The following is a 24,603-nucleotide window of genomic DNA, read 5'->3' on the forward strand; positions in this document are numbered from 1 at the left end:
AGTGAGCTTAGTGCTTGGAAAAACCTTTAATTCCTTTCAAGACAGCATCAAAAGTCAGTTGAGTACAAAACATAGAGAGGAAAACAACAAGAAGAGAGGTACAAAACCTAGAACTAATAATATCTATTCTATTAAAGTTTCTGCATCTGTATAATGGGTCTGTTTTATGTCTTGTCTTCTCAATTCATAGGGCCCCCTGCCTGTCTTTACCCAGGGCCCCAAATTTCCTAAATCGGCCCCTGGTTCTCAAATGAACAAGCCCACACTACATTATACTGTCTTACTACTTAAATAAAATAAAAAATAAAAGCAGATGCAAGAAATTGTCTAAATGTTTCTGTTTTTATGGAATATACAGCTTTAGTTTTAACAGCAATGATCTGATTTTCTTATTGCACCATAAAAGCTTTCAGGCACTAAAACTGCCTCTGCAAGCTAACATGCACTATTGTGTGGTGAACACAAGACCGGGATGGGACGAAAACAGCAATAAAGCTTTTGTTTTTTATCTGCAGATTCATCTGGGAAGAGTCTGACCCAGCTACTCTGTCATTTTAAGCCCAACCTGTTTTACCCACTTCAGAATCGAACAACATGGCGCCTTTAAGCATGATTTGCAGTTTAGTCCTGACAATCAGAGAAAGGTGAGATGAAAAAGGGGCGTCTCAGGATTAAACCTGCAGTAGATGAACATTAACCAAACATGTGGTAAAAGGTTCAAAGACCTAACTAAAGGTTTATAACGGTGTCATTATTGCTGCAACAGTGCTTTGCAAAAAGGATTTCCCTTTAACTGTTTTTTTTTTTTTTTTTTTTTTTTTTTTGTGTCCTTGAATGTATCTGCTGCTATGAAACCAGTTTCCAATATCAAAAGACAAGCTATTAAATATTAAATAATAAAGTTTGGGGATTTTTATTTTTATTTATTGAGGTGAAGAATCCAAATCGAGCTTATTGCATAAATGAAAAAAATGAGAGACATGTTCTAGAAATATAAATAAAATTACAATGTAGATTTAAAATTTCTTTTATGACAATCAGCTTTCAATTTTTTGAGCCTAAATAAGAGATTTTACTCAGGGTTCTCATCTATGCTGAAAAGTACGGAAGAGGATTAGGGCCACTGGGAAAAAAATTTCAGTTTAGTATGGAAAAAAGTCAGAATTCTGAGAAAAAAGAATTCTGACTGAATTCTGACAATAAAAAATTCAGAATTATGAGATTAAAGTCAGTATTCTGACTTTTTTTCCATACTAAACTGAAATAAAATTTAAAAATCAGTTAACTTTTTTTTTTTTCAGTGGCCCTATTCCTCTTCCGTAGAAAAGGGAAATTGTTGATTAGAGAAAATATACTTTCACTGACTTAAAAAAAAAAAAGTGTGGTCTCTTCAAACGATCCCCGCAGTTAGATTTCATCTCTGGCGTTTCCGAGGACACCTGAACGCAGCGCGGGTTGACAGCTCAGAGCCAAGATGGCGGCTGGTAGCTGAAGCAGGCGGACTCCTCCTCCGTCTGTTGTTGTCGCTGTCAGGTAGAGACCCGGGAGCTGCTGGGACTCCAAGGAACAACGGAGAAACGGAGGCCGGTCCTTCCTGCTTCTGGCCCGGTTCTTTTCCAGCGAGTGCTCGCTATGTCAGGAGCGGACTGACACGACAGCAGCATCGGGCTTAAGGTGGAGCGTCTCCCCGGGGTTTCCTCACCTGTCTCCCGGTATGAGTCACCGCAGGTAGGGGAGCAGGCTCCTGGGCCTCCGAATGACTGATTAACCGTTTTTTTCCGGGTATTTTTTAGGTTATCTGGTTATTTCTGGTTTAATGAGAGGTTGTGTGACTGTCAGCTGACTCTGTGCTCCTGGTTGTAAACAAACTGTTTATTGATAGAAGCTAAAGAGGATCTTATTACTGTTGTGTTCAAAAATAACCACCTTAGTGACCTTTAATATGTCATTTTACTGAAGTCGGTGTCCTGGAGCTGATGGGATCTCCTGTAGCTTAATCTGAATGATGTTGCTCCACCCTTTGGATGACCTCTGCCCTCCTGAAACATCCACGTCACGCAGATCCACACCAACCACCCATATATTTACATACCCCGACATCCATAACTGATAGATCTATTATTCAAACTGGCAGCATGATGCTGAGAAGAGGGACTTCTGACATCAGGATGGCTGACTGACAGCAGAAAACTGCCGGAAGTGTCCACAGCATCCATCACGGAGCCAGCTTTTATTGTCTTTACACTGTTAGAAGTAGAGAGCAACTAATTCAATCTGCATTTAACCCTTCCCCTGTGGGAGCAGTGGGCTGCCATTGTCCGACACCTGGGGTGCAGGTTGGGGTACTTTTGCTAAGGGACCCAGTTCAGTTTATTTATATAGCGTCAATTCACAACACGTCATCTCAAAGTACTTTACAGTTCAACCAGATCATAGTCAAATTGATTCAAAGTTTTCTATCTAAGGAAAACCAGTTGATTGCATCGACTCATTGACTCTACAGCAATCCCTCACACTAAGCATGCTTGTAGCGACAGTGGAGAGGAAAAACTCCTTTTATAAGGAAGAAACCGAGCTCAGTGTGAGCGGCCATCTGCTGAGGCCGACTGGGGTTCAAGGAGAAAAGCAGGGATAGAAAAGCAACTGTAAAAGGCGGCCCGTCCAGGAAACACACAGCCAGGCAGACGAGCTCCGAGCCAGCTCCCATGTCAGAGGATGAAGAGAGCACATCAAGCCAGTCACAGTCAGAGAAACAGGACTACACTAGAAAAACAGGCCATCTCCAGCATCTATAAACAAAGGTGTTGATGGCAGCAGCACAGCTGATATTTCTCTCCAGGATGGAGTCACAGCCAAACAGGAACAGACCAGATGAAGCTACTATGAGAAAAAGCAGAGAGAGCAGAACGTTAGAGATTGAACTAACAGATTCTGCAGAGTGGGAGAATAGAGTTAGAATGAAGCAGAATGATGAAAAAGGGGTCCCTATGTCCTCCAGCAGTCTAAGCCTATAGCAGCAGAACTATAGAGATAGCTCAGGATAACCTGAGCCACTATACCTATAAGCTTTATCAAAAAGGAAAGTTTTAAGCCTACCCTTAAAAGTAGACAGGGTGTCTGCCTCACGGACTAAAACTGGTAGTTGGTTCCACAGGAGAGGAGCCTGATAACTAAAAGATCTGCCTCCCATTCTACTTTTAGAAATTCTAGGAACCACTAGTAAACCTGCAGATTGAGAACGAAGTGCTCTGTTAGGAACATAAGGAACAATCAGATCTCTGATATCAGATGGAGCTTGGCCATTTAAGGCTTTATATGTGAGAAGGAGGATTTTAAATTCTATTCTGGATTTAACAGGAAGCCAATGAAGAGAAGCCAGGATAGGAGAGATATGATCTCTCTTTTTAATTTTCATCAGAACTCTGGCTGCAGCATTTTGGATCAGCTGAAGGCTTTTAACTACAGTTTGTGGACTTCCTGATAGTAAAGAATTACAATAGTCCAGCCTTGACGTAACAAATGCACCCAGAGTGGCAGTCTTTTGGAGTGGAGCTTGAACTCAGAATGTCTGGATTCTAAGCCCCCTAACCACTAGGCCGTGACTCCCCCATAAGGCTGATTTATACTCAGAGAACAGGTCGTCTGCGTGTGTGTCGCAGTTAACGCAGATATGCAGCCACCCCTTCCGCAGACACTCTGCTGCACCTCTCCAAAATTGTAGGAGGCCTCTGATTGGTCAAATCTACATTTGTTCTACACTATGCGTATTTCCTGTTTGGTACCTTAGTGGCTTTTTTTGATTGTATGACCACCATTGTGGAAAATGACTCGTGAAGATGGACCAGCTAGAAGAGCGAGGTGTGCGAGAATCTTTTTCCACCTGGATCTCCGCTCTTTTTGGCCCTCATGTCCCTCCGTTGTCGCACAAAATTGCCGCCACTTTCTCACCGCCTCAGCCGTATCTAGACCCACAGCTAATTCCTGATTGTCCCTCTTGCGTTGTGGCGTGGAATAACATAGCGCAGCCCACACTTCAATATTGGGCATAAATCAAAAATATCTGAGACAAGCACAGTGCGACACACTGCTGTGGGAGGATAACCACACCTTAAGTCTCCGCCACTCCCCAGGTCTCTAATAGACCGCCTGATGGAAAAAGAAAATCCTCCAGAGATGCCCACATTTCTTCATCACTTTGTGATCATTTTCTGTAGAACCTGCAACTGGACGCTCTGAGCTCTCTGCAGAACAAACTCTGCCTGGATGATTTTGGCTCCTCCAGGGTCCAGATTGGTCTGATATCTGGACCTGTTTAGATTCTGCTTGATATTAAGCTGGTATGAACTTTTTAGGGGATCAAAAGAGCTAAAATCCTCGTGCTGAGCCGCTGGTTCTTTGCATTAAAGTACTGTGTTTGAGATTTCCTGTTTTTTTAAAAAAAAGGTAGAACCTGCAACTGTATTCAGCCTCCCTCTGAGTTCTGTCAATATGTTCCTGTTAGTTTGACCTAATAAACAAACGACCCTTCCTGTTCGTTAATAAATATCCAGTAATCCAGAGTTATCCTAAAGATCATTTGTCTGTTTGTCTGGTTGATCTCCTCAAACAGAAGACACCCTCAGGTTTGATCTGAGGGAACTTATTGTTCAAAGTTTGTCTGCGGTGGAAACGCTTCAGGTGTCTAAAGCTTTGTCATCTCCTGCTGTTCTGAAGCTTCAAACCAGTCGTTCCTGATGGTTCCCCTCTCGACAGCTGGTGAACACATCTTTTAGTTAAATACTGAACATACCAGGAGCTCCCACTTGGTTCCCGTGGGGGCTGGGGGGGGCAATGGGTGTTTTAACCCCTTAAATCTGTTCATGCCTTCAAGACTTTGAGCCATTTCTAGGTCATAGTTTAAGGAAAGCCAGACCCAGTTGAACCAGTTATTAACACCTCAGAAGAGAAAACTTATGACCTCGCTGTAAACTGTAGAAATGTAGAGAATTAAAAACACGTTTGTTCAAACCTTCTAATCTCAGAGGAAGGTAGTTCACCCTAGACCAGGTGTCTAATAACTTTGGTCAGAAATGCAAAATACACAACAAGACGATCATTTCCACAAAGAATTTCATTCATAAAATAAGGAATATTTTTATTTAACCAGATTTGTCTCATAGAGGTTATAAATGCCTTTACCAAGACAGACCTGGGCAAACATATTTAGTTGAACTAAAGGTTAAAGTGGTTCTAAAAGCAGCACTAAGTAATTATTGAGTGGTGCTCCCCCTAGAGGACCTTTGGAAAATAGCAATGTTGTAAACACTGACTGTTCTCGTCATTCTCTAAGCAGCTGGAAGATGCGTTTCATGACCAAAATCTGGTCATATTGTTCGTTATTTACTATAAACTAATCTACAGCAGCCTATTAATATATTTTCATTAATATCCAAACTAAAAAATAAATAATTAAATATTTTATCGCCTATGCCAGGAGCCTTACTGGGCGGCCTTAAAGCTCTTAATTTTACCGTGAAAAAGAGAACAGAGCAGTAGGGCTGCCGCTTGGTTGGTGGACCGGAATATTTACGGTTGATCTTTTCTGTCCAATGAATTCCCACTTTGTCATTAAAAATTATTTTTTTAAGGTTTCACTAAAATATATCTTAAAATAGAATTTCTATTTGACCTTAACTCAGCAGTTCAGCGCCGATGCATCTACAAATCTTTCGTCTATTTTCCTGAATTTTGGTCAAAAGTTTACGCACTTTTTCTGCAGATGTGATGTCATGCAAGTCCATGTTAAATGGGTCCAACCTAGCAGACAATCAAACCGTTATATACTCAGAAGCAACCGGCATCCAGCTGACCTCAGACACTAACAGCAACTCCAAAAAACGTGAAAAAAAACTTAAAAAAAACTATGAGAAACAGCAGAAGAGTCCTGCAGTTCTGTGTTTTGGCCACAGGTGGCAGTATTATTAGAAAACTCTAGAAACCCTCTTTTAAGGTATAATGAAAAATATTTGCAAATTTTTGAAAAGACGTCCATCACTCAGCCACAGTTGTGCTTTAGACCGGATTGGGCTTGAATGATTTTGGCAAAATAACAATTTTTGTTTTTTTTTCATCAGATATTGTGATTTTATTTTTGATTTTCTTTCCCTTAACCACAATCATAAAGCCGTTTCACTGCAGGACAATGTTTTTTGAAAGCTTTCTGGTCCAGAGTCCTTTATCTCAGGATTTTCCTGTTACTGTTTTGTGGAAACGTCTTCCTTCTACCCTCCTGCACGGATCTGTTGCTAGCTGCAACTCTCTCCCCCTTCTTGGTGGCAGCAAACACACTTCCAGCATATAGTGCCTTTCCAATTTAAAAAATGAATTTTTTAAAATAGCAATTATATTAAAACGTGTTAATTACCCAACCTTAAACCGATGCAGTTTTAATTTCCTGTCCCTCTTGCATTAACCCAGTTTGAGTCCAAATATTTCTCTATCCAATCAGTTATTTCTGCTTCCCACTGCTTGAAGATCTTTGGTTTTCTGTCCAATCAGAACCCAGAGTACAGAGAGACATTTTGAAAGGTTCAACATTTAAAAATGTAGGAAGCTTCTCACCCTTGGTTTCTCTCATATCTCTTCACCCTGTGACTGATCTCCTTCTGATGAAAGGAGTAAATATCGTTCCTTGTTTTCTGTTTTCCTGCAGTTGCTTCCTCTCCATAAACTGATCCCTCCACATACCTGATGATGTCCTCGCCTTCATCAAAGCCTTCTGGCGTCGCCTCCAAATCCCGGCCTCAGGCCTCCACAGCTCTGGACTCCCTGTCCGTCTCCTCCCTCCTGTCTGGAGATCTGGACGATGATGATGGAGGAGGAGGAGGGGAGGAGGACGGACTGGGGGATCTGGAGGTCAACCCGTACGACGGTTTGCCCTTTTCGTCGCGGTACTACGCCCTCCTGGAGGAGAGGCAGCAGCTTCCCGTGTGGAGGCTTCGCCAGAGTTTACTGGAACACCTGGAGAACCACAACATGGTGCTGCTGAGTGGACCGAGCGGAACCGGGAAGAGCACCCAGGTAAGCAGGAAGTAACGGATCAGAGAAACAGTTCAGGTGGACTGAGAAATATTAGAAATTATTAAATTAGGGATGCATGATATAATCGGCCCCCTATCGGTATCGGCCTTAAAAAACTGAATATCGGACATCGGCCACCCCACCGATATTTAACCCGATATTTGATCAGCTTCTGAGTTTCTAAAGTCAAAAAAAAAAAAAAAATACTACTTCTTCTTCTTCCTCAAAAACTTCTTTTTTACAGACTTAAAAACTTCTAAAGACGATGGCAAAAATATTGATACATTAAAATATCCCAATATCTTCATATGCTGATATATTGCCATTTAAAAACACCATATCAATCTCTTTTACTAATGAAATATTGCTATATGTCATCGTTATGCTACGAAATCCCCCGAAAATTCACAAAATTTTGCCATATTTTTATATGTTGATATATTGACGCAGTATCGATCTATTTTACTAACAAAAATCTCACAAGAATTAGCAAAATATCACGAGAGTTTGTAACAGAACGATGAAATTTCACGAGATTTTGAAAGTAAAATAGATCAATACCGCGTTTTTAAAAATCTATTTGATATCAGCATATGAAAATATATTTGAGTATATTATTTTTCAAAGTGTCAGAAATGGATAACAAAACTGCTATTTTCAATGACTACTTATTTTTGTCCAGCTTTAACATCGGTATCGATATCGGTTATCGGCTACATGAGTTTTGAAATATCGGCATATCGGATATCGGCCAAAATCCCAATATCGTGCATCCCTATGGCACAGCGTTAAAAGCCACACAAATACTGCTCTGAAAAACACACAAACTTAAAATAGTCTTTTTTAGGACAACAGATGCATAAACAAATATGACCTATATGACAAAAACATCCTATAGTAATTATATTTATTTTAAACATCTCAGGAGGAAATAATGACAGAACATCACAGGTCTGAATAAATCAGAATAAGTTAGAAATTTCCACTGACTCATTTTCTTTTTTTACTGAATCTGTTAAAGGTACAGTGGAGGATGTTCTTTTTCTGGGTGGATCATCAAAATTAGTGGTCCTCCTAATTGTCAATCATTGTGGTGATATGTTTACTAGGGGTGGAACGGTTCACAAAATCCACGGTTCGGTTCACGGTTTCGTGGTTCGGTATATGTTGATTGTTACCCCGAAATCCCATAAAAAGTTAAAGAAATTAATGAAAAAATCCAAAAAAATTAATGAATTGTAATTATTTTTAATCAGCCGCGGAAACCCTGGATCATTTCCACATATTTTGCTGCTTTGAATTTAATCATCTGGCGCATGCCCTCTACGATCTCCAAGGAACGGGAGATCTGGGCGGAGCAGAGCGCTGACGAAGTATGTGGGATTTCGGGGTTAGCAGGACATGTTGGTCGTGTTGCTGTTAGCATAATCAAAACGTGTTGCACAATGCTTGCACACTGTTGCACTTTTCTCCACAACTTTCTTTCCGCCGTCATCGTAGGTCACTCTAAATGCAAAGCGCTCCCATACAGCAGACCTATAAAGTGCTGTTGGCGCGTCTTCCAACTCCTGTTCTTTCCCACTCGCCATACCCACACAATTCTCCACAACAACTGATTTTTTTCTGCTACACCCGGCTACGCTGCTTCGCTTCTTCTTCTTCTTGTTTACTACTGGTGGTTGGCTTTGGTCGCAGTACCGCCACCTTCTGCTCTGGAGTGTAAACGCTTCGCCTATGAGAAAAAGGAGCAGCGCATGAACCGAACGCAACACACGCGAATCGAACCGAGACAGTCGAACCGAACGGTTCGGACGGTTTTCATAAACCGTTCCATCCCTAATGTTTATGTGAGGCCGTCCTTCGTGCTCGTCCCCATTTTCACTTACCGGTGGTGAGTCTGACATAGTGGAAAAACTGCAAATCTTTTGGAAATTAAGCTTGTATGAGCGATGCAACCAGCAACTTTTAAACAGAGTGTGCGCGCTTTTGCACACATTTTGGGGAGGGGTGGCCTAGTGGTTAGGGCTTTGCGCTTGGAATCCAGAGGTTCTGAGTTCAGTCTGGGTCTCGGAGCAAAAACCCTTAACCCCACACTGCTCCTTGGGCACCACACAGTGGCAGCCCACTGCTCCCCAAGGGATGGGTTAAAAGCAGAGGTGAATTTCTCCAGATCAATAAAATTCAATTATTTTTTATCTCTCAGGAGTCGACAGGGTTTTGCATGTGCATTTTTTTAAAGTGGAAATGTATGAAAATCCTCCACTATACCTTTAAATAAATTCTCTGAATTGTAAAAACTGCAGCTTTTTATTGAGACCCTGCAGATTCTAATGCGTCCCTGAACTCAGCAGGAGCTCTGCAGGTTTTTTTCTCCTGAGTTCTTTGTTAGTTTGGTTCATAATTTGTCTTTGCTTTCTTCTGGACCTGAAGCAAAGCAGATGAAGCATTCTGGATCCGCTGCATTAATGAAGTGCAAAAATAAGGCAGCATGTGTGAAAAACAGAGGAGATTCTTTCTTCAGAGGAAACCAGAACCGGAACAAATCTGTATGTTGATAATTATAGAGAGACAGACTGGTTGTTTCTAGCTGTAGTTGAGCTGTTTGGACACCATCTTAGTCTTCCTGGGATGACCTGGTTACTGTCGAAGCTCCGCCCCCTTCAGGCTGATGGAAGACAGGATCTAATTTACTGTAACCTGAACATTCGTTCAGCCACAGACTCTCTGCTTTCATCGCACTAAGAGCTGCGCCTTTCACAGCTTCCCTCCTCATTCATTAACACGAGTCACGCTGCTGTCAGGGCGATGGCTTCACCTTTGACCCCCAGGCTGCTCGCTCTGTCCTCGTTCTTCATCTCGCATTCGCTTCAAGGTTAATGAGAACAAACATATTTTCTCCAGTTGTCTCAGAGACACGCCTTCTGTTTGATCTTTGATCAAATATTGACTCTCTTTTGGTTTTATCTTTATTAAACAGGACAGACCTGTTGGTGGTTTGGATATAAGGGAGAAAATCTTTGTTCTGGGATGTTTGTTTAGATCCGATTTGAAGCTTAAAGCTTTTATTCAGGGACGTTTTATTATTTCCTCTACAGTCAGATTCACTATAAACCCTTTAAACTCCCAGATCGGCTTTTCAGAATGTCTCTGAGGCTTTAGGAAGCTTCATTATAGAATTATTACAGATACCAATCCTCTGCTCAGCAGCACTTAGTTTCTCCTGTCGTGGGCTTGTTTTTCAGTGTAGTCCTGTTTCTCTGACTGTGACTGGCTGGATGTGCTCTCTTCATCCTCTGACATGGGAGCCGGCTTGAAGCTCATCTGCCTGACTGTGTGTTTACATCTGCTTTTCTATGTTTGCTTCTGTCTCCTTGAACCCCAGTCGGCCTCAGCAGATGGCCGCTCACACTGAGCCTGGTTCTGCTGGAGGTTTCTTCCTGTTAAAAGGGAGTTTTTCCTCTCCACTGTCGCTACAAGCATGCTTAGTGTGAGGGATTGCTGAAGAGTCAATGAGTCGATGCAATCAACTGGTTTTCCTTAGAAAAAAAAACTCTGAATCAGTTTGACTGGATGATCTGGTGAACTGTAAAGTGATCTGAGATGACATGATGTGAATTGGTTCTGTAGAAATAAACTCAATTGAACTGTAACTGAATTGTCTGTCCTGCAGGTGGCGCAGTGGTGTGTGGAATTCGCTCTGTCCTTTGAGTTCGCCCACGGCCTGGTGTGCTGCTCCCAGCCGTACTCGGAGGCGGCGCTGAGTCTGGCTCTGCGCGTGGCCGACGAGATGGACCTCAGTCTGGGCCTGGAGGTGGGTTACAGGGTGTCGCATGACGACAGCTGCACACCCGACACCTTACTCAGGTAAGGATCGGTGATGATGTTCAGCACCAATGCTTGGGCAGATGGGTGGTTGAGATAAAGTCAAACAGGAGGAGATAATCTCATTTTCTGTGTTTCTCTTTATTTTAGTTCATTATAGTGCTTCAGACAGTTTAGCCCCATTTATTCTACCCTCTGAAACCCGATCCGTGCCGAGCTTTGGTCAGTTAACTGTGCCGAGCTCGGCTCCTAGTGGCGACCTAGGATACTACTGCTCTCTAGATGTAAACAAGGAAATCAACATGACAGCGCCCATAACATTCAGAAAGTTTGCAGAGAATCAGGCAAAGAAGGAAGCCTTTGCTGAATTTACTTGACAGAGTCGGATTTTTGGAAGTGGATACGACAAACGTTAGTCTAATCAGGGCTTCCAGACGCAGGAAACAACGACAGACGTTGAGGTTCATCACACTGCTAAGCAGATTAATCACTGGAAATCATTTGGCACGGTAGGGAAGCTAGGATTTTTATGAATGTTGGACATTTCCTGATTCCGGAGGCTGACTGTAAGGTGATGAAGCCGTCTGCTCATGCGCTCTTTGTTATCTGAGACAGAACTGAACCGCACCGAACCCTACTGATAACCTACTACCATGTTAGCGCGGTTCTGTTGTGTCTGGTGCGGCCCAGTTCATTTTTCATACCATTTACACTCAGCAGTTATCTCGGTTTCCGTGCTCTGACCGATCTCAGCACAGTTTCATTATTATGGTATCAATGGGGCTTTTGTGTGTTAGTTTGTTTTGAACAGATGATCAGAAAATAGCATCCAGCTCATCAGCCAGAGAAAATGTTTTTAAACGTAAAGGCCCAATATCCTGCTTTTTAAACCTCAAAATCGCCTATTGGAAAAGAATATAATGAAATAATGTCTTTAAAACAACAAGTTTTATATATATATATTAGTTTTATATTATATGTACACTACTGTACTTTTCAATGACGATAACTTTAAGCTAGTCTTAACTTTAAAGAAATACACTCTATACAATGCTAATGTGGCTATTCTAGCTGCAAATGTCTGGTTTTTGGTGCAATATCTACATAGGTGTATAGAGGCCCATTTCCAGCAACTATCACTCCAGTGTTCTAATGGTACAATGTGTTTGCTCATTGGCTCAGAAGGCTAATTGATGATTAGAAAACCCTTGTGCAATCATGTTCACACATCTGAAAACAGTTTAGCTCGTTACAGAAGCTACAAAACTGACCTTCCTTTGAGCAGATTGAGTTTCTGGAGCATCACATTTGTGGGGTCAACTAAACGCTCAAAATAGCCAGAAAAAGAGAACTTTCATCTGAAATTCGACAGTCTGTTCTTGTTCTTAGAAATGAAGGCTATTCCATGCGAGAAATTGCTAAGAAATTGAAGATTTCCAATAACGGTGTGTACTACTCCCTTCAGAGGACAGCACAAGCAGGCTACTGCGGGTACCTGTACCTGAGAGGCGTCTGTTTCTCAAACTAGAGACTCTAATGTACTTATCTTCTTGCTCAGTTGTGCAACGCGGCCTCCCACTTCTTTTTCTACTCTGGTTAGAGCCTGTTTGTGCTGTCCTCTGAAGGGAGTAAAAATAAGGACATTTCAGTGTGACCCCAAACTTTTGAACGGTTGTGTAAATATTAGTTTTCATGACCTCACAGTATCAAACCACTTCTGAAGGGTGGAATAAGTCTCTTGCCTCTAGAGGCCAAAGAACGGATTGTCATGCTTTGGTCATTAGCTAAAATTGGACTGTTAATTATCTGTGCTCAGATTAGCTGCTAAAAGAGCTAAAATCCTTGTCCTCTGCCAGACGCCACCGTCCTTAAAGGTTGTTTATGGTGCAGGCGCAGCACATTTAAGCTAGGTGCTTCCTGGAGGGGGTCAGCTCTTTGTAGACATGCACCATCTTCTCGTTTTTCACAGGACAGAGAGGGGCTACAGCCTGGAGCAGAACTCATGAGCATTACTCAGAGATTGATAAATAAAGTGAAATACGTTTTGCCTTGATTAATTGATGTTATAGCATTAGTACTAGAGATGTCCCGATCCAGGTTTTTGCACTTCCGATCCGATACCGATATTGTTTTTGGACTTCCGATCCGATACCGATACTGGCCGATACCAGCCTATCCGAGCATGTGTTTAAGTTTAAGTTAAAGTATTTAGCCTTAGTTGTAAGACTCATGTTGAAAAGGGTTTTAGTACTCTTGATAACATCTAGCCAGCTAAATTAGGTGAGATTGAATAAAACACAATGCTTGGTAACAACAAACGTACCTGTTTATTAAGAGATAAACACAAACTGGACAAAATTATGAATAGCAATCTGAAATTGCACAGTGAACAGTAAAACCGTAAACAGTTAAAGGTGCAAGTATTACTGTAAGTTTTAATAAAAATGCAAAACAGGGAAACACTGGCGCAAAATAGTGGAATGGATCGTTTCAATCCGCGAAACTGGAAAATACGGACCCGATTTTTTTTTTAAACTGGATCGGCAGTCTGGATCGGCATTTTACATGCTTTGCCGATACGTATTTTTTTGCCAATATCGGCGTCCCGATCCGATCCGTGCCTAATTAGTACGCAGCAAAACACTAAAGGAAAACCGATTTACTGTGATGTTTTGACTCTTTAAATGGTTAGAAACATTCCTTAAAATAATTAGCTTATTAAATTTACTGCCTCCTTCTGTTTCTTTTGTTTTTATATTTCTGATTTGATGTCGCTTTACTGTGTTTTATGCAGGGAGTTCTGCTGTGGTGGTTTGGTCGATGATTTTTTTCAAATTTCGTCAAGCAATTTAACATAAACGGTGTAGTTGATGGTCTATAAATCTAACAAGCAAATTTATTAAGTATTATGTTTGGGGTTTTATTTTTTTTTAAGTGGCTAAAAACAACATAGAAGCAGATTAAGGTTTAGTTTGACAGGAACTCTGTAGCTGAGGAGGAGAAAAAAGCTGCAGATTGAAGTTTAACAGCCTGCTTTGGCTATGAACACAGCAGATAAAAAGATTCGCTCCTGTAGGGTTATTATTCACATTTTATTCTGCATGAAGAAGCTAAAGTTTGTCCCAAAAATATTTTCATCAGCAGCCATTAATTGCAAACTAAGTGACAATCAATTTTCCTCGGTTCAGATTTTTCAGGTAAAACATCTGCTGAGTTAAAAATAAGTAAAATATTCGTAGAATAAATATATTTCCCATTAATTTGAGCGAGTCAGATGATCTGCTATTGGAAGGAATGCAAATTAAAATAATGGAGTTGGTTTTTTTCTTATTTTGAATGTGAATAATCTTATTTGATTGGCTAATTATCCTCCTTATCTTCTGCATTCATGGAAGATTCTACATATTTTCAAGAAAAATGTACTATATTATATTTCAGTGTTTGCGGTCTACAGGCTCCCTTTGGTCTCCTTGTGGAAATGTTTTAAGATATTTTCATCCTTTAAATCATTTTAAATGCATTTTTGAGCCTGAAGTGAAGCAAAAAATCAAGTTAGTTCTTTCAGACAATCTTTAGATTAATGCTTAAATTGATTATATTCAGTGAAGCTTATCTGCCTTCTGGCCTGAGGTCACAGATGAAACTATCGGAGTTGTTTCGTTCCAGCGTTAGGCTTTTATTTTCCTTTCTGCAGGGGTGGAAAGATCAAATTTTCCCCTTTCGTTTGAATCACAGCTGGTTGATTATGGATCTTTCCTCCCTGCAGGTTTGTCAGCGACACTTTGCTCCTGGAGGAGATGATGTCAGACCCCATGCTGCGGCAGTACGGCGTGGTGATCCTGGATGAGCTGCAGGAGCGCACCGTCCCCACCGACGTACTGCTGGGCCTGCTGTGCGACGTCTGCCGCCAGCGGCCCGACAACTTCCGGGTGGTTCTCCTCAGCCATCCGACGCTCGCTCCGCGTCTCGCCGCCTTCCTGGGACCCGCCGTCCCTCACCTCTCCCTGGACAGCCTGGACCTGGAAGAAGGACAGGGAGCGGCAGATGGGAAGGCTTCAGGCGTGATGGATGTGATGTACCGGGAGCTTTCCTCAGGGAAGGAGCCGGTGTCCGCCGCCTGCCACATGGTGCTGGATCTTCACCGCAGAGGGGAGGAGGGAGACGTGATGGTGTTTCTGGCCAGCCCTCAGGTACTTATACATGATGCCTCCTCAGATGCTGCAGGAATTTAAAATAAAACGTGATTTTTTCTTCTTCATTCGTGGAGAAGAAATCAGTTCCTGTGACCTAGAAAAGGTGAAATTAGAGCATACTGCTGTGTGAGGGCGGCTCTCCTCCTCTGTGGTTATCTGACCCTCCCTCTGGTGTCGTAGAACGCCTCTGTTCAGGTTTTGTGTTTTAAACAAAAGGAAACTGGTCCGACTGATCCAGGTTCTACTGCCTGCTCAGTTTTAAGACAAAGGGGACGGACCCAGAGGAGATCTAACTGAGACGCCTACTGATTGTTCATCCTGACATTTAGAGCAAAGATGACATTCATACATAAAACTCCTTTTATAATAAATCCTTTATAAAAACAAATATACCCTTAAAAAACGTCAATGCAGCTTAAAATTCTAGGTACTATTGCCTGCACTCAAATTTGATTGCGATGTGTAAGGAAGGAATAAGGAGGTGAGGGAAGGAGGAAGGGAAACGGAGAGGAAGAAAGAAAGACATGGAGGGAGGACGGAAAGAAGAGAGCAAGTGAGAAACAAGGGAGGTAGGAAGAAAGGAAGGGAGTAAGCAAGGAAGGAAGGTCGGAATGACGAAACAAAGAACCGAAGAAGGAGGGAAGAAAACATGGAAAAGAAGGAATAAGGAAAGAAAATAGATTGAAGGGCAGAAATGGAGGGAAAAGGAAATTAAAGAAGGTTTGGAACAGAGCAAAGCAAGGAAGAGTAGAAGGGAGTGAGGGGGGTATAAGGAAAGGAAGGAAGGAAGAATAGAAGGAATTTTTTACAAATGAGATGTTTGAATTAATAATGTTTTTCCGTGTCTCCTACAGGAAGTAGAGGAGTGTTTGGCTCTGCTGGAGAAGGAGTGCGTGGCTCTGAGTCCTCAGCTTGGATCTCTCAGGTTGATCCCGCTCCATTCTGGACTGGGAGCTCAAACCCAGCGGGTCTATGAAGCCGATCCCGGCGCCCTGCTGAAGGAGAACGACTGCTGCGTAGGAGCGGAGGCCGGAGGCGTCAGGAGGAAGGTTATCCTCAGCGACACACTGGGAGAGGCTTCCTTCTCCCTGCGAGGGATTAGATACGTGGTGGACACCGGGTTCCAGCTGAAAACCGTGAGGGTTTGACCTCATCATTCACTGCTGGGATAAGATCCCGGTAAAAACTGATGCTTTCCTCTGTGATGGTTTTTCAGGTTTACAATCCTCAGATCCGGGCGAACTCTCAGGTCCTAAGAACCATCAGCAAACACCAGGCTGACATCAGAGCTCAGAGGGTCAACAGCCAGCTTCCAGGTAGATCCAGAGCATCTAGGATCAAGTGTTTGATCATTCCTCACAGTCTGTCTTCTGTCTCCTGGTCAGGACTCTGCCTCCGTCTCTACTCCCAGTCCCTCTATGAGACTGGGATGGCAGAGGCTCATTGCCCGGGTGTGATGGAGGAGAACCTCAGCCACCTGGTTCTGCTGCTGAAGAGGCTGGACATCGCCGACATGGGACAGTGCAAGTTCCTGGACAGACCGGGTACGGTCAAACGCCATTCTTCTTTTGTGGTTCTCCAGTTGGTTGTTCAGGTCTTCATTATTCTTCCGTCTCTGCTGTCCAGCTCCTGAGGCTCTCATGCAGGCCTTGGAGGACCTGGATTATCTAGCGGCACTGGATGACGATGGGAATCTGTCGGAGGTGGGGATCATAATGTCAGAGCTGCCGCTGGAGCCGCTGCTGGCTAAAGCTCTGATCGCCGCCTGCGAGTATGACTGTGTGGAAGAGCTGCTGACCATCGCCGCCATGCTGACAGGTAACCCTGAAGTTCAGCCGAACGCCACCTTCAGAGTCAATCCAAGCTGGTCTTCAGTATTTCTCTATAATTCGATTCCAGTAGCGACCGATTTATACATTACCGTATGAAAAGGGGCATTCAGGAGGCAAGATATGTGACGGACGTGATTCAAGAGACGCAACTGGCACAATTTTTGGTGATTCCAGAGATGACCTGTCTGGTTGTGTGGTGTTAACCAATCAGGGACTGGATTTGGCTGTGATGTAGGGTGCAGGAGCACAGCAGAGAGGACATTTCTTCTTTTTCAGCAAATCAGAGGCTAGAAGAAATGTTGACTTAGGATAAAGTAAAGAACCTTCTGTAGAAGTTTGTGGCTGAATAAAAAAAAAAACAAAAAAAACATTTTAACGTGGCGCTTAAAAGGATTGTTTAAGCATCATGTTGCTCCAGTGTTGGGTCCGTCTCCCCCTCACTGTCTCTGCCTCTGTAAGGTCCTCTCTGTCCCACATCTTCAACTACAGTTGTTGGCTCTGATTGATTTATACACCAAAGACAGATGGACAGGCGTGGTTCAGAAAGGGATGCCTGTAGATGGATGATTGTTCCCCAATGCAGGACAGCAGATAGTCAAACTGAATCCTGGATGGACAGAAGTACGTCTGAAAGCCACCATCATCCAGACGCAGATCCTGGAGGAGGTGGTTTCACTTTCCAAACAAGCTCCAGTTCTGGAAAATGAACCCAGGAACGTCAACACTGCATCCGCCGTTCAGCTTTCCATAAATAAAGCCACTGCCTCTGGCTCTGTCAAATCTAGATCTATGTTGAGATGAACCCTGCAAGCATCTGATAGAAGCTCCTCTGATTCAATAACGTGGTAAAAAGCAACATGGATGGTGGTTGTTGCTTCTGATGTGAATTGCTGACGTCATTTGAGGAGTGCTGGTCTAGTGGTTAGAGCAGTGCGCTTGTGCTCTGAGAAGGTTGGAAGTACCCGGTTCGATCCCCAAATCCTGCGCTCTGGGTCCCTGAGCAAAAACCTTAACCCCGACACTGCTCCCCGGGCGCCGTACAATGGCAGCCCACTGCTCCCCAAGGGAATGGGTTAAATGCAGAGGTAAATTTCTCCAATGTGAGATCAATAAAGTTCAATTATCTTATTACAGGGATTAAAGTCTTCCGGCCCCAGGTCAGATTTCCGACTCATAGCGATTACCCGTAGGTAAAAAAAAAGAAAAATCACTCGAAAATAATCGAAATCCCTCTTGCCTTTGTCAGCAAATTGTAGCGAAGGAGTGCTCTGAAACTAACAGTATTAGCCAATGAGAAGACGAAGGGGGCGGAGCTTGGGAAAGTGTGTGCCTCCTCTCATTTCTTGCTCAAGTCGCCAGATAGATTGTGGTAAAGTGCTGAGTTCTACACGGAAAGTCACCTTGTGCCGTTTACGGCGCCATTCAATGGAGAGATGTGTAAAAAGTCAATAAATAAATACATGAAAATTTGTATTTGGGGAGAAGGACGATAGAGAGAATGGAAATTGCATGGAGTGGGCACAATGCAGTTCATGAACTACAGGGAAGATGTCATGACCATAGATAAAGATAAATGGCACTGGTCATGGCTGGAGGAGACAGGGTGGGATGGCAAGCTATTTAGCAGCTGGTGCAGGAAGTTAGGACAACCAGGCGCTTGCTTCTGCAAGCTGTGCTCCAGGAACACTTGGCAGCAAAACTGGATATCCAAAGAAATGTGGTACATGCAAGAGGTAGATATAGATGCACTTTTGCCATCTGCTGGCCGTTTTTGGTATTGGTTTTCCAAAAGTCAAATTTAGTCTTCAATCATTCATGCAATCTGCATATATATGAGTTGTTGTCTTGAAAAAGTTCAGGCTCAGGATTTATTTTTGCTTTAATCCCTGTTATTATCTAATTATGCCCTTTGTCTCTGGAATCGCATTTGGTTTGCAGTGGGGATGTAAACAAAACATCTGATTATTAATAGTCATAAAGGGTTTATTAGGTTAAAACCAAATAATGAAGCTTAAAAGGATTTTGCTTGAGTGTTGTAGTGTTACAGCTGTCCACTAGAGGGCTCTGCCATTCAGTCTAAAACCTCTCTGTTATTAAAGAGAAAGGTAATGGCAGAGCTGTAGCCTGGCCAAACCGCCATTCACAATCAGAGCACAGGAGGCGGGACTTTACCATGTTTGACTCTTGGCTTCAGAATTACCCATAATGCTGCAGCGAATTTTCTGCTAGCATTACAACAAGCTGGCGACCACAACAATCCAATGTTACAATAAAAAAGGAGTATATAGAGAGCAGACCTTATTTACTCCATCAGAAACCGTTCACTGGAGAGTTTCTTTGACGGCTTGACATGTTTCGCGGACTACAAAATTACAAAAATAGAGTTTTTGCATCACATCTGTAGTTATCCGATTGGTTCTAACCTGATGAGGCTGACCCTGTTAGTCCCGCCTTTCAAATCGAGCTTTACCAGCTCTCTAACAGACTCAGACGCTGTTTATTTTAGTCTGGCTGGCCAAGTTAAAGCCACTATTCACACCTTGATGATTTAGACCAGCGTATGCCTGACATCTGGCAAAAACACCGGCATACGATGGAAAAGTACGTTTTGAATAAGTTATGAAGACCCTGAAACACATCGACATACGGCTAGTACGTCAGGAATTTGAGCATGCTCAATGTGATTTTTGACATACGTATATATAAGTCGTGGCCTCTAGCTTATCCAAAACCTATTAGCAACTTGTGCACAACTGATGTCTAACTTATCCAGAACTTCTCTCCAACGCATATCAACGTATTTAACGTGTTCCAGACGACCACTGAATGGGTTTCTAACTTCCAGCTACTTTATAATGGCGTATTGGCAGTATTTTGGTATAAAGGGAAACCATCAGTTCTCCTCCAGACTTCATCCCCATCATAGGGTGAGGCAGAAGGTGAGAGTGATGGATCCTCCCTGCGTTCACGCCTGCTTCGACTGCACACCTGAATCTGCTTCGACTGCACACCTTTCTTTCTTTTTTCGTTTTTCTTTTCATTTATTTATTATTTTTGACTCCAGAATTACCCAAAATGCAGCAGGGATTTTTCTGCTAGCATAAAAACAAGCTGCCAACCACAACCGAGAAATGTTCCAATGAAAATGGAGAATGTAGAATATAGAGACCATGAAATGATGTGCGTTATGCATAACTTAGGCTGTCGTTGGACATAAGTTCTGGACTCGTTATGAATACGTTTATGTATAAACCCAAAATTGAAAAAAAAAAGAAAGTTCAGCATATGCCAGCGTTTTAGGAGACCCTGGGACGTCGGGCATACGCTGGATAAACCCTCAAGGTGTGACAGTGCCCTATCAGAGCGGACCGCTGCTAGAGTACTGGAAAAAATCGAAATCTAGCTATGTAATTTTTCTTAAAATAAGTGCATTCGTTCTTGGATTGAGGAGGTAAAAGAGACAATTTACACTTAAAATAAGAAAACACAATTGCAATGTCTAATTTGAAGTGCATATTATCTATTTATGTTATTTTAAGAGTAAAAATACTCATTCAGTTGGCAAAATATCTCATTTACCTACTCAAATTAAGGATAAATACACTTAATTTAAGACCTTTTTACTTATTTCTAGATCGTTTTTTCCAGTGCATAATTGGATCCGGACTCAGATCTAGATTATTTCCACTGCAATTGCAAGTACGAGAAAACCTTTGTTCGATCTGAAATGACTCATTTAATCATCCAAAACGTTATGGAACACATTAATTAACTGAAAAATGTTGCATAGTATGCCTTTAACAACGATGGAGTCTTAAGATCCTTTTAAAAAATAGAGAGTCACCAATTAGCTTTTCAAGCATTTTGCTAAACTGGCATTAAGGTTTAGAAGAAGAACAGAGGGGAAGGAAAATACGCAAAAAAGGAAAAGGATGATGTAAAGAAAAAGAGGAGAAAATTAGGGAGGGAAACGGGTGAGGAGAGGAAAAGAGGGAAGATAAAGATATGATGAAGAATAGAATAGGAATGGAAGGAAAGGAGTGAAGCAGTTTTACATTTGTCTTATTCTCCACTAACTCCATCTGTTTTTTTGTTTTTTTAGCTCCTTCCTGCTTCCTGTCTCCAGACCCCAGCAAAGAGGAAGCTGCCGTTTCAGTCTGGAGACCCCTGATGCACTCAGAGGGCGACCACATGACCCTCATCAACGTTTATAACGCCTTCATGGAGAGTACGTCGCCCTCCTCTTTGAACGTTTCAGCGTCTCCTGACGGACTCCTCATGTCTGTCGTTTCTCCTACAGACAACGAGGACGAGGCGTGGTGTGCCGCCAACTTCCTGAGTCACGCCGCCTTACGGCTCGCAGGGGTGATCAGGGCGGAGCTTCTGGAGGTGATGCAGAGAATAGAACTCCCCGTTTCCCCGCCTGCTTTTGGTTGTCAAGACAACTGCACGAATATCAAACGAGCGCTCATCTCAGGCTTCTTCCTCAAAGTAAGAACCCCCCTGAAGTCATAGCGAAGCCCCGCCCCCTTGCTTCATGGCTGAGCATCTCCGTCTCCTCAGGTGGCTCACGACGTGGACGGCTCCGGTAACTACCTCCTCCTGACTCACCGCCACGTGGCTCACCTCCATCCCTTCTCTTCGTACCGCTGTCGGCAGCCGTGTCCCAGTCCTCCCAGCTGGGTCCTCTACCACCAGTTCACCATCTCCAGGGACAACTGCATCCGCATCGCCTCAGAGGTCCACCCTCAGATGTGAGTCCAAGATCCTGCTGACTTCATTCTAACCTGCTTGTATCTGAGTTTATTGGGTCAGAGGGTTCAGATTAGACTGGAATTAGCCGGATCTGCAGGAGGACGGCCTCATAAAGAGGTTGTCCTCCTGCAGATCCTGCAATAGTCGGATCGCTCCTGGTTCTCTGGTCCATTTAAGGGTTCAGGCTGGGTTCACATCACCCTGCTCAACTTATGGAAGCAGAGTCTGGCCAAAAGTTTGGCATGAAGAAATAATAACTCACTTCTCATGTTGATGTTCATAGATTAGTTCATAGATTGAGGTTAAAAATCACATATTTTCAGTAAAATGTTCTCTCCTTTCCTTTTGCTCAGACACTAAGAATAGAATAAGAAAGTATCTGCTGCAGTTGCCTTATTTTGGGTAAAACACTGAAAAGAACTGATTTAATAAAAAAAATAATGTTTTAATTAGTGCTTTCCCTTAATTTGAGGAGGTAAATATAGGAATCTGCCAATGGAAGAAGTATTTGTATTCCTATAAGATGTGATAATTAAATATTTTGCACTTAAAATTGAATAATGGAGTTGGTTTTTTTTCCCTAATGTTACTAGGGCTGGGCGATATAGAAAAAAAGCTTATCGATAAAAAAAAATGCACATTGATCGATATCGATAATTATTGAAAAAATTTGAAACCATATTTTATGTGCAGCTCTGCCTGGACTTTTTATAATATTGCTAAATGATTTAATTTTAATAAAGAACACAAACACAGACTTCCAATTAAATCTTTATTTAACCAACTTTTTTAACCATAACAGAATTGTTTTAAAGAAAAATAACTTAAGAGACCTGAGTTATGTTACAAAATACTGACAAAGAATAAACTAAAGTGACCAGAAAAGTGACCAAAATAAATATAACAAATAAATAAATAAATGTGCTCTGTGTTGTGATTTGAGAGGGCGGCGCTTGGTGATGGCGTGCCTGGGTCCGCGATTGTGATTGGTTGGGAGGAAGTAGTGACTAGCATAAAGCTACATGATAGGCTACAATGAGAAGGAAGGAAAACTGCGTTTTTTTATCGACTCTCTTTTTTTCTATTGCGCCACACGTCTATCGATCGATATGTATCGTTATTGAATTATCGCCCAGCCCTAAATTTTAAAGATAAATAATGTCATCCCATTGCTCGATACAAGGATATATGCACCCAAACAAATTGACTTACTTATGTTGTGAAGATAAATATTAACAAAATTAGTTATGAACATCTGCATTACATACTTTTTGTGTCATTAGCATGCTTAAGCCACAGCTGTAGAGTACTTGCTTTTTAATTCGCACAATAAAAAACTTTTTTCGATCAACTTTAAGTTAAACTTCAGTTTTTGAGGAATGGTAAATGACATGTACTTATATAGCGCCTTTATTCAAGTCAGGAGACTTGGCTAAAGCGCTTTACACTACATTCATTCACTCACACACTGATGGTGGCAGGCTACATTGTAGCCACAGCTGCCCTGGGGCTCACTGACAGAAGCGGGGCTGCCGTACACTGGCGCCACCGGGCCCTCTGACCACCATCAGTGGACAATGCAGGGGAAGTGTCTTGCCCAAGGACAAAACGACACTGAAAGTCTGAGTCGGGGCTTGAACCGTCAATCCTTCGATTTCAGGGCAAACTCCTACACCCAACGCCGCTGTCGCCCCATATGGGAGGCATATGACAAATAAAATGCAGATCCTTTGACAGTTTATCTATAGAAAAATAGCATGGATCTGAGAAACACAGTCCCAAATATATGAAAGACTTAATTTAGGGCTGTGCAATTTGGCTGAAAAATGTATCACAATATCATATTGGTCAATATTGATCATTAGACATTATTGATTAGAGCCTTGATTTCCTAATCTAAATAAGGATCTCATTTAAACTGTAAGCCTAACCTGAATAATAACTTATTTCACAGCTTTTACTTGATGGGTGTTAATGCTTAGATCTTTAGAAATTTGAATAACATGAAATCTTTTTGACATTATATAATTTTGTCGCTTTGTTATTGATTTGGATCTAATCATTTTCCTTTCTCTATAAAGTAGTTAACGATGTTTTTTTCCTCCGTGTCAGGCTTGTGGAGCTGACGCCTCAGTACTTCCTGGGAAACCTGCCGGCAAGCGATGGGAAGGAGATACTGATGGAGCTCCGGCAGAGTTTAGCGCCCCCATCAGGCGAGCTGGACTCAGTGGCAGAAGAACACAACAGGACTCAGAAAGATGCAGAGACTCACAGTCAGTCCAGCACAGAGCTCTGTGTCGTCCAATGAGAAGTAAGAGGCGGGGCTTCTCAGAAGACCTCCTGACTGGATCCCAGTCGCTACATCGTAATCAGTTATGGTTTGAAATGTTAGTTCAGGTTTGATCCGGACTTCTGCTGGAATAAAAACACTAATTCAGGAGTTGTGAACAACTCCACGTGCCGCTGCTGAAGAACACATTCACTCTAATTCTTTTTCTATGTTGTTTTTTTAATTTAAGATTCTGCTTTAAACTCTTATTTAATGTGTGGTTTCTGTGTTTCCATAAAGTCTATTTTTAAAGTGAAAACAACATGAAGTGAAGGTTGTTTAAAAAGTTGGGGTCTAAAAGCAATATACCGAAGCTCAGTGCTGTGTGACTTGAACTCTATGCAGATGACATCAATGTTTACTGATATCGAGCTTCTATTTTTCACCTTCCTCCCACAGTTTGGGTGTTTGGCTTTCCTGCCGCGGTTTTCCTTCTGCCGAGTTGTTTTTACTAGGAAAATAAAAACAACTTTGAATAAAATGTTCATGTTTGAAATATGCAAAGCTTTTTATTCAGTTTGTTACTGCTTCATAAAGACGTTTTAGACCATCACCATACTTAGTTTTTTAAGAAAAGGATGTTTTTGAATCTTAGAATTGGACCCTCTTTTTC

General features: G+C 42.2%; 1 protein-coding gene and 1 long non-coding RNA gene across 3 annotated transcripts; one reads left to right on the top strand and one right to left on the bottom strand.

Moving 5' to 3' along the window:
- Window positions 1-1,436: 1,436 nt before the first annotated feature.
- dqx1 (DEAQ box RNA-dependent ATPase 1) lies at window positions 1,437-24,488 on the top strand. Of its 2 annotated transcripts, none has more exons than XM_038280625.1 (12): window positions 1,437-1,728; window positions 6,692-7,059; window positions 10,730-10,923; window positions 14,648-15,071; window positions 15,929-16,210; window positions 16,291-16,390; window positions 16,460-16,618; window positions 16,701-16,892; window positions 21,009-21,134; window positions 21,207-21,397; window positions 21,470-21,660; window positions 23,774-24,488. In XM_038280625.1, the coding sequence occupies exons 2-12, from the start codon at window positions 6,730-6,732 to the stop codon at window positions 23,967-23,969; spliced, it is 2,385 nt and encodes a 794-aa protein (XP_038136553.1). In that variant the 5' UTR covers window positions 1,437-1,728; window positions 6,692-6,729; the 3' UTR covers window positions 23,970-24,488. The 2 variants fall into 2 exon arrangements, with proteins under 2 accessions (XP_038136553.1, XP_038136554.1); XM_038280626.1 differs by having other exon boundaries at window positions 1,437-1,712.
- On the bottom strand, window positions 14,542-15,365 carry LOC119780560. The gene is made up of 2 exons (XR_005280418.1): window positions 15,195-15,365; window positions 14,542-15,099 (listed from the first exon to the last, which is right to left on the bottom strand). It is a non-coding gene; the product is annotated as an uncharacterized LOC119780560 (long non-coding RNA).
- Window positions 24,489-24,603: the final 115 nt, after the last annotated feature.

This window comes from Cyprinodon tularosa, unplaced genomic scaffold (assembly GCF_016077235.1).
Source record: "Cyprinodon tularosa strain WSP-4 unplaced genomic scaffold, ASM1607723v1 ctg162, whole genome shotgun sequence".
Taxonomy (NCBI): Eukaryota; Metazoa; Chordata; class Actinopteri; order Cyprinodontiformes; family Cyprinodontidae; genus Cyprinodon; species Cyprinodon tularosa.

What these genes read in the sequence shown, in the direction of transcription:
- dqx1 (XM_038280625.1), top strand. Translation starts at nt 6,730, where the DNA reads ATGATGTCCTCGCCTTCATCAAAGCCTTCTGGCGTCGCCTCCAAATCC. An exon ending in ACACCCGACACCTTACTCAG is followed by an intron (nt 10,924 to 14,647) that starts GTAAGGATCGGT and finishes TCCTCCCTGCAG; the next exon opens with GTTTGTCAGCGACACTTTGC. An exon ending in TTATAACGCCTTCATGGAGA is followed by an intron (nt 21,135 to 21,206) that starts GTACGTCGCCCT and finishes TTTCTCCTACAG; the next exon opens with ACAACGAGGACGAGGCGTGG.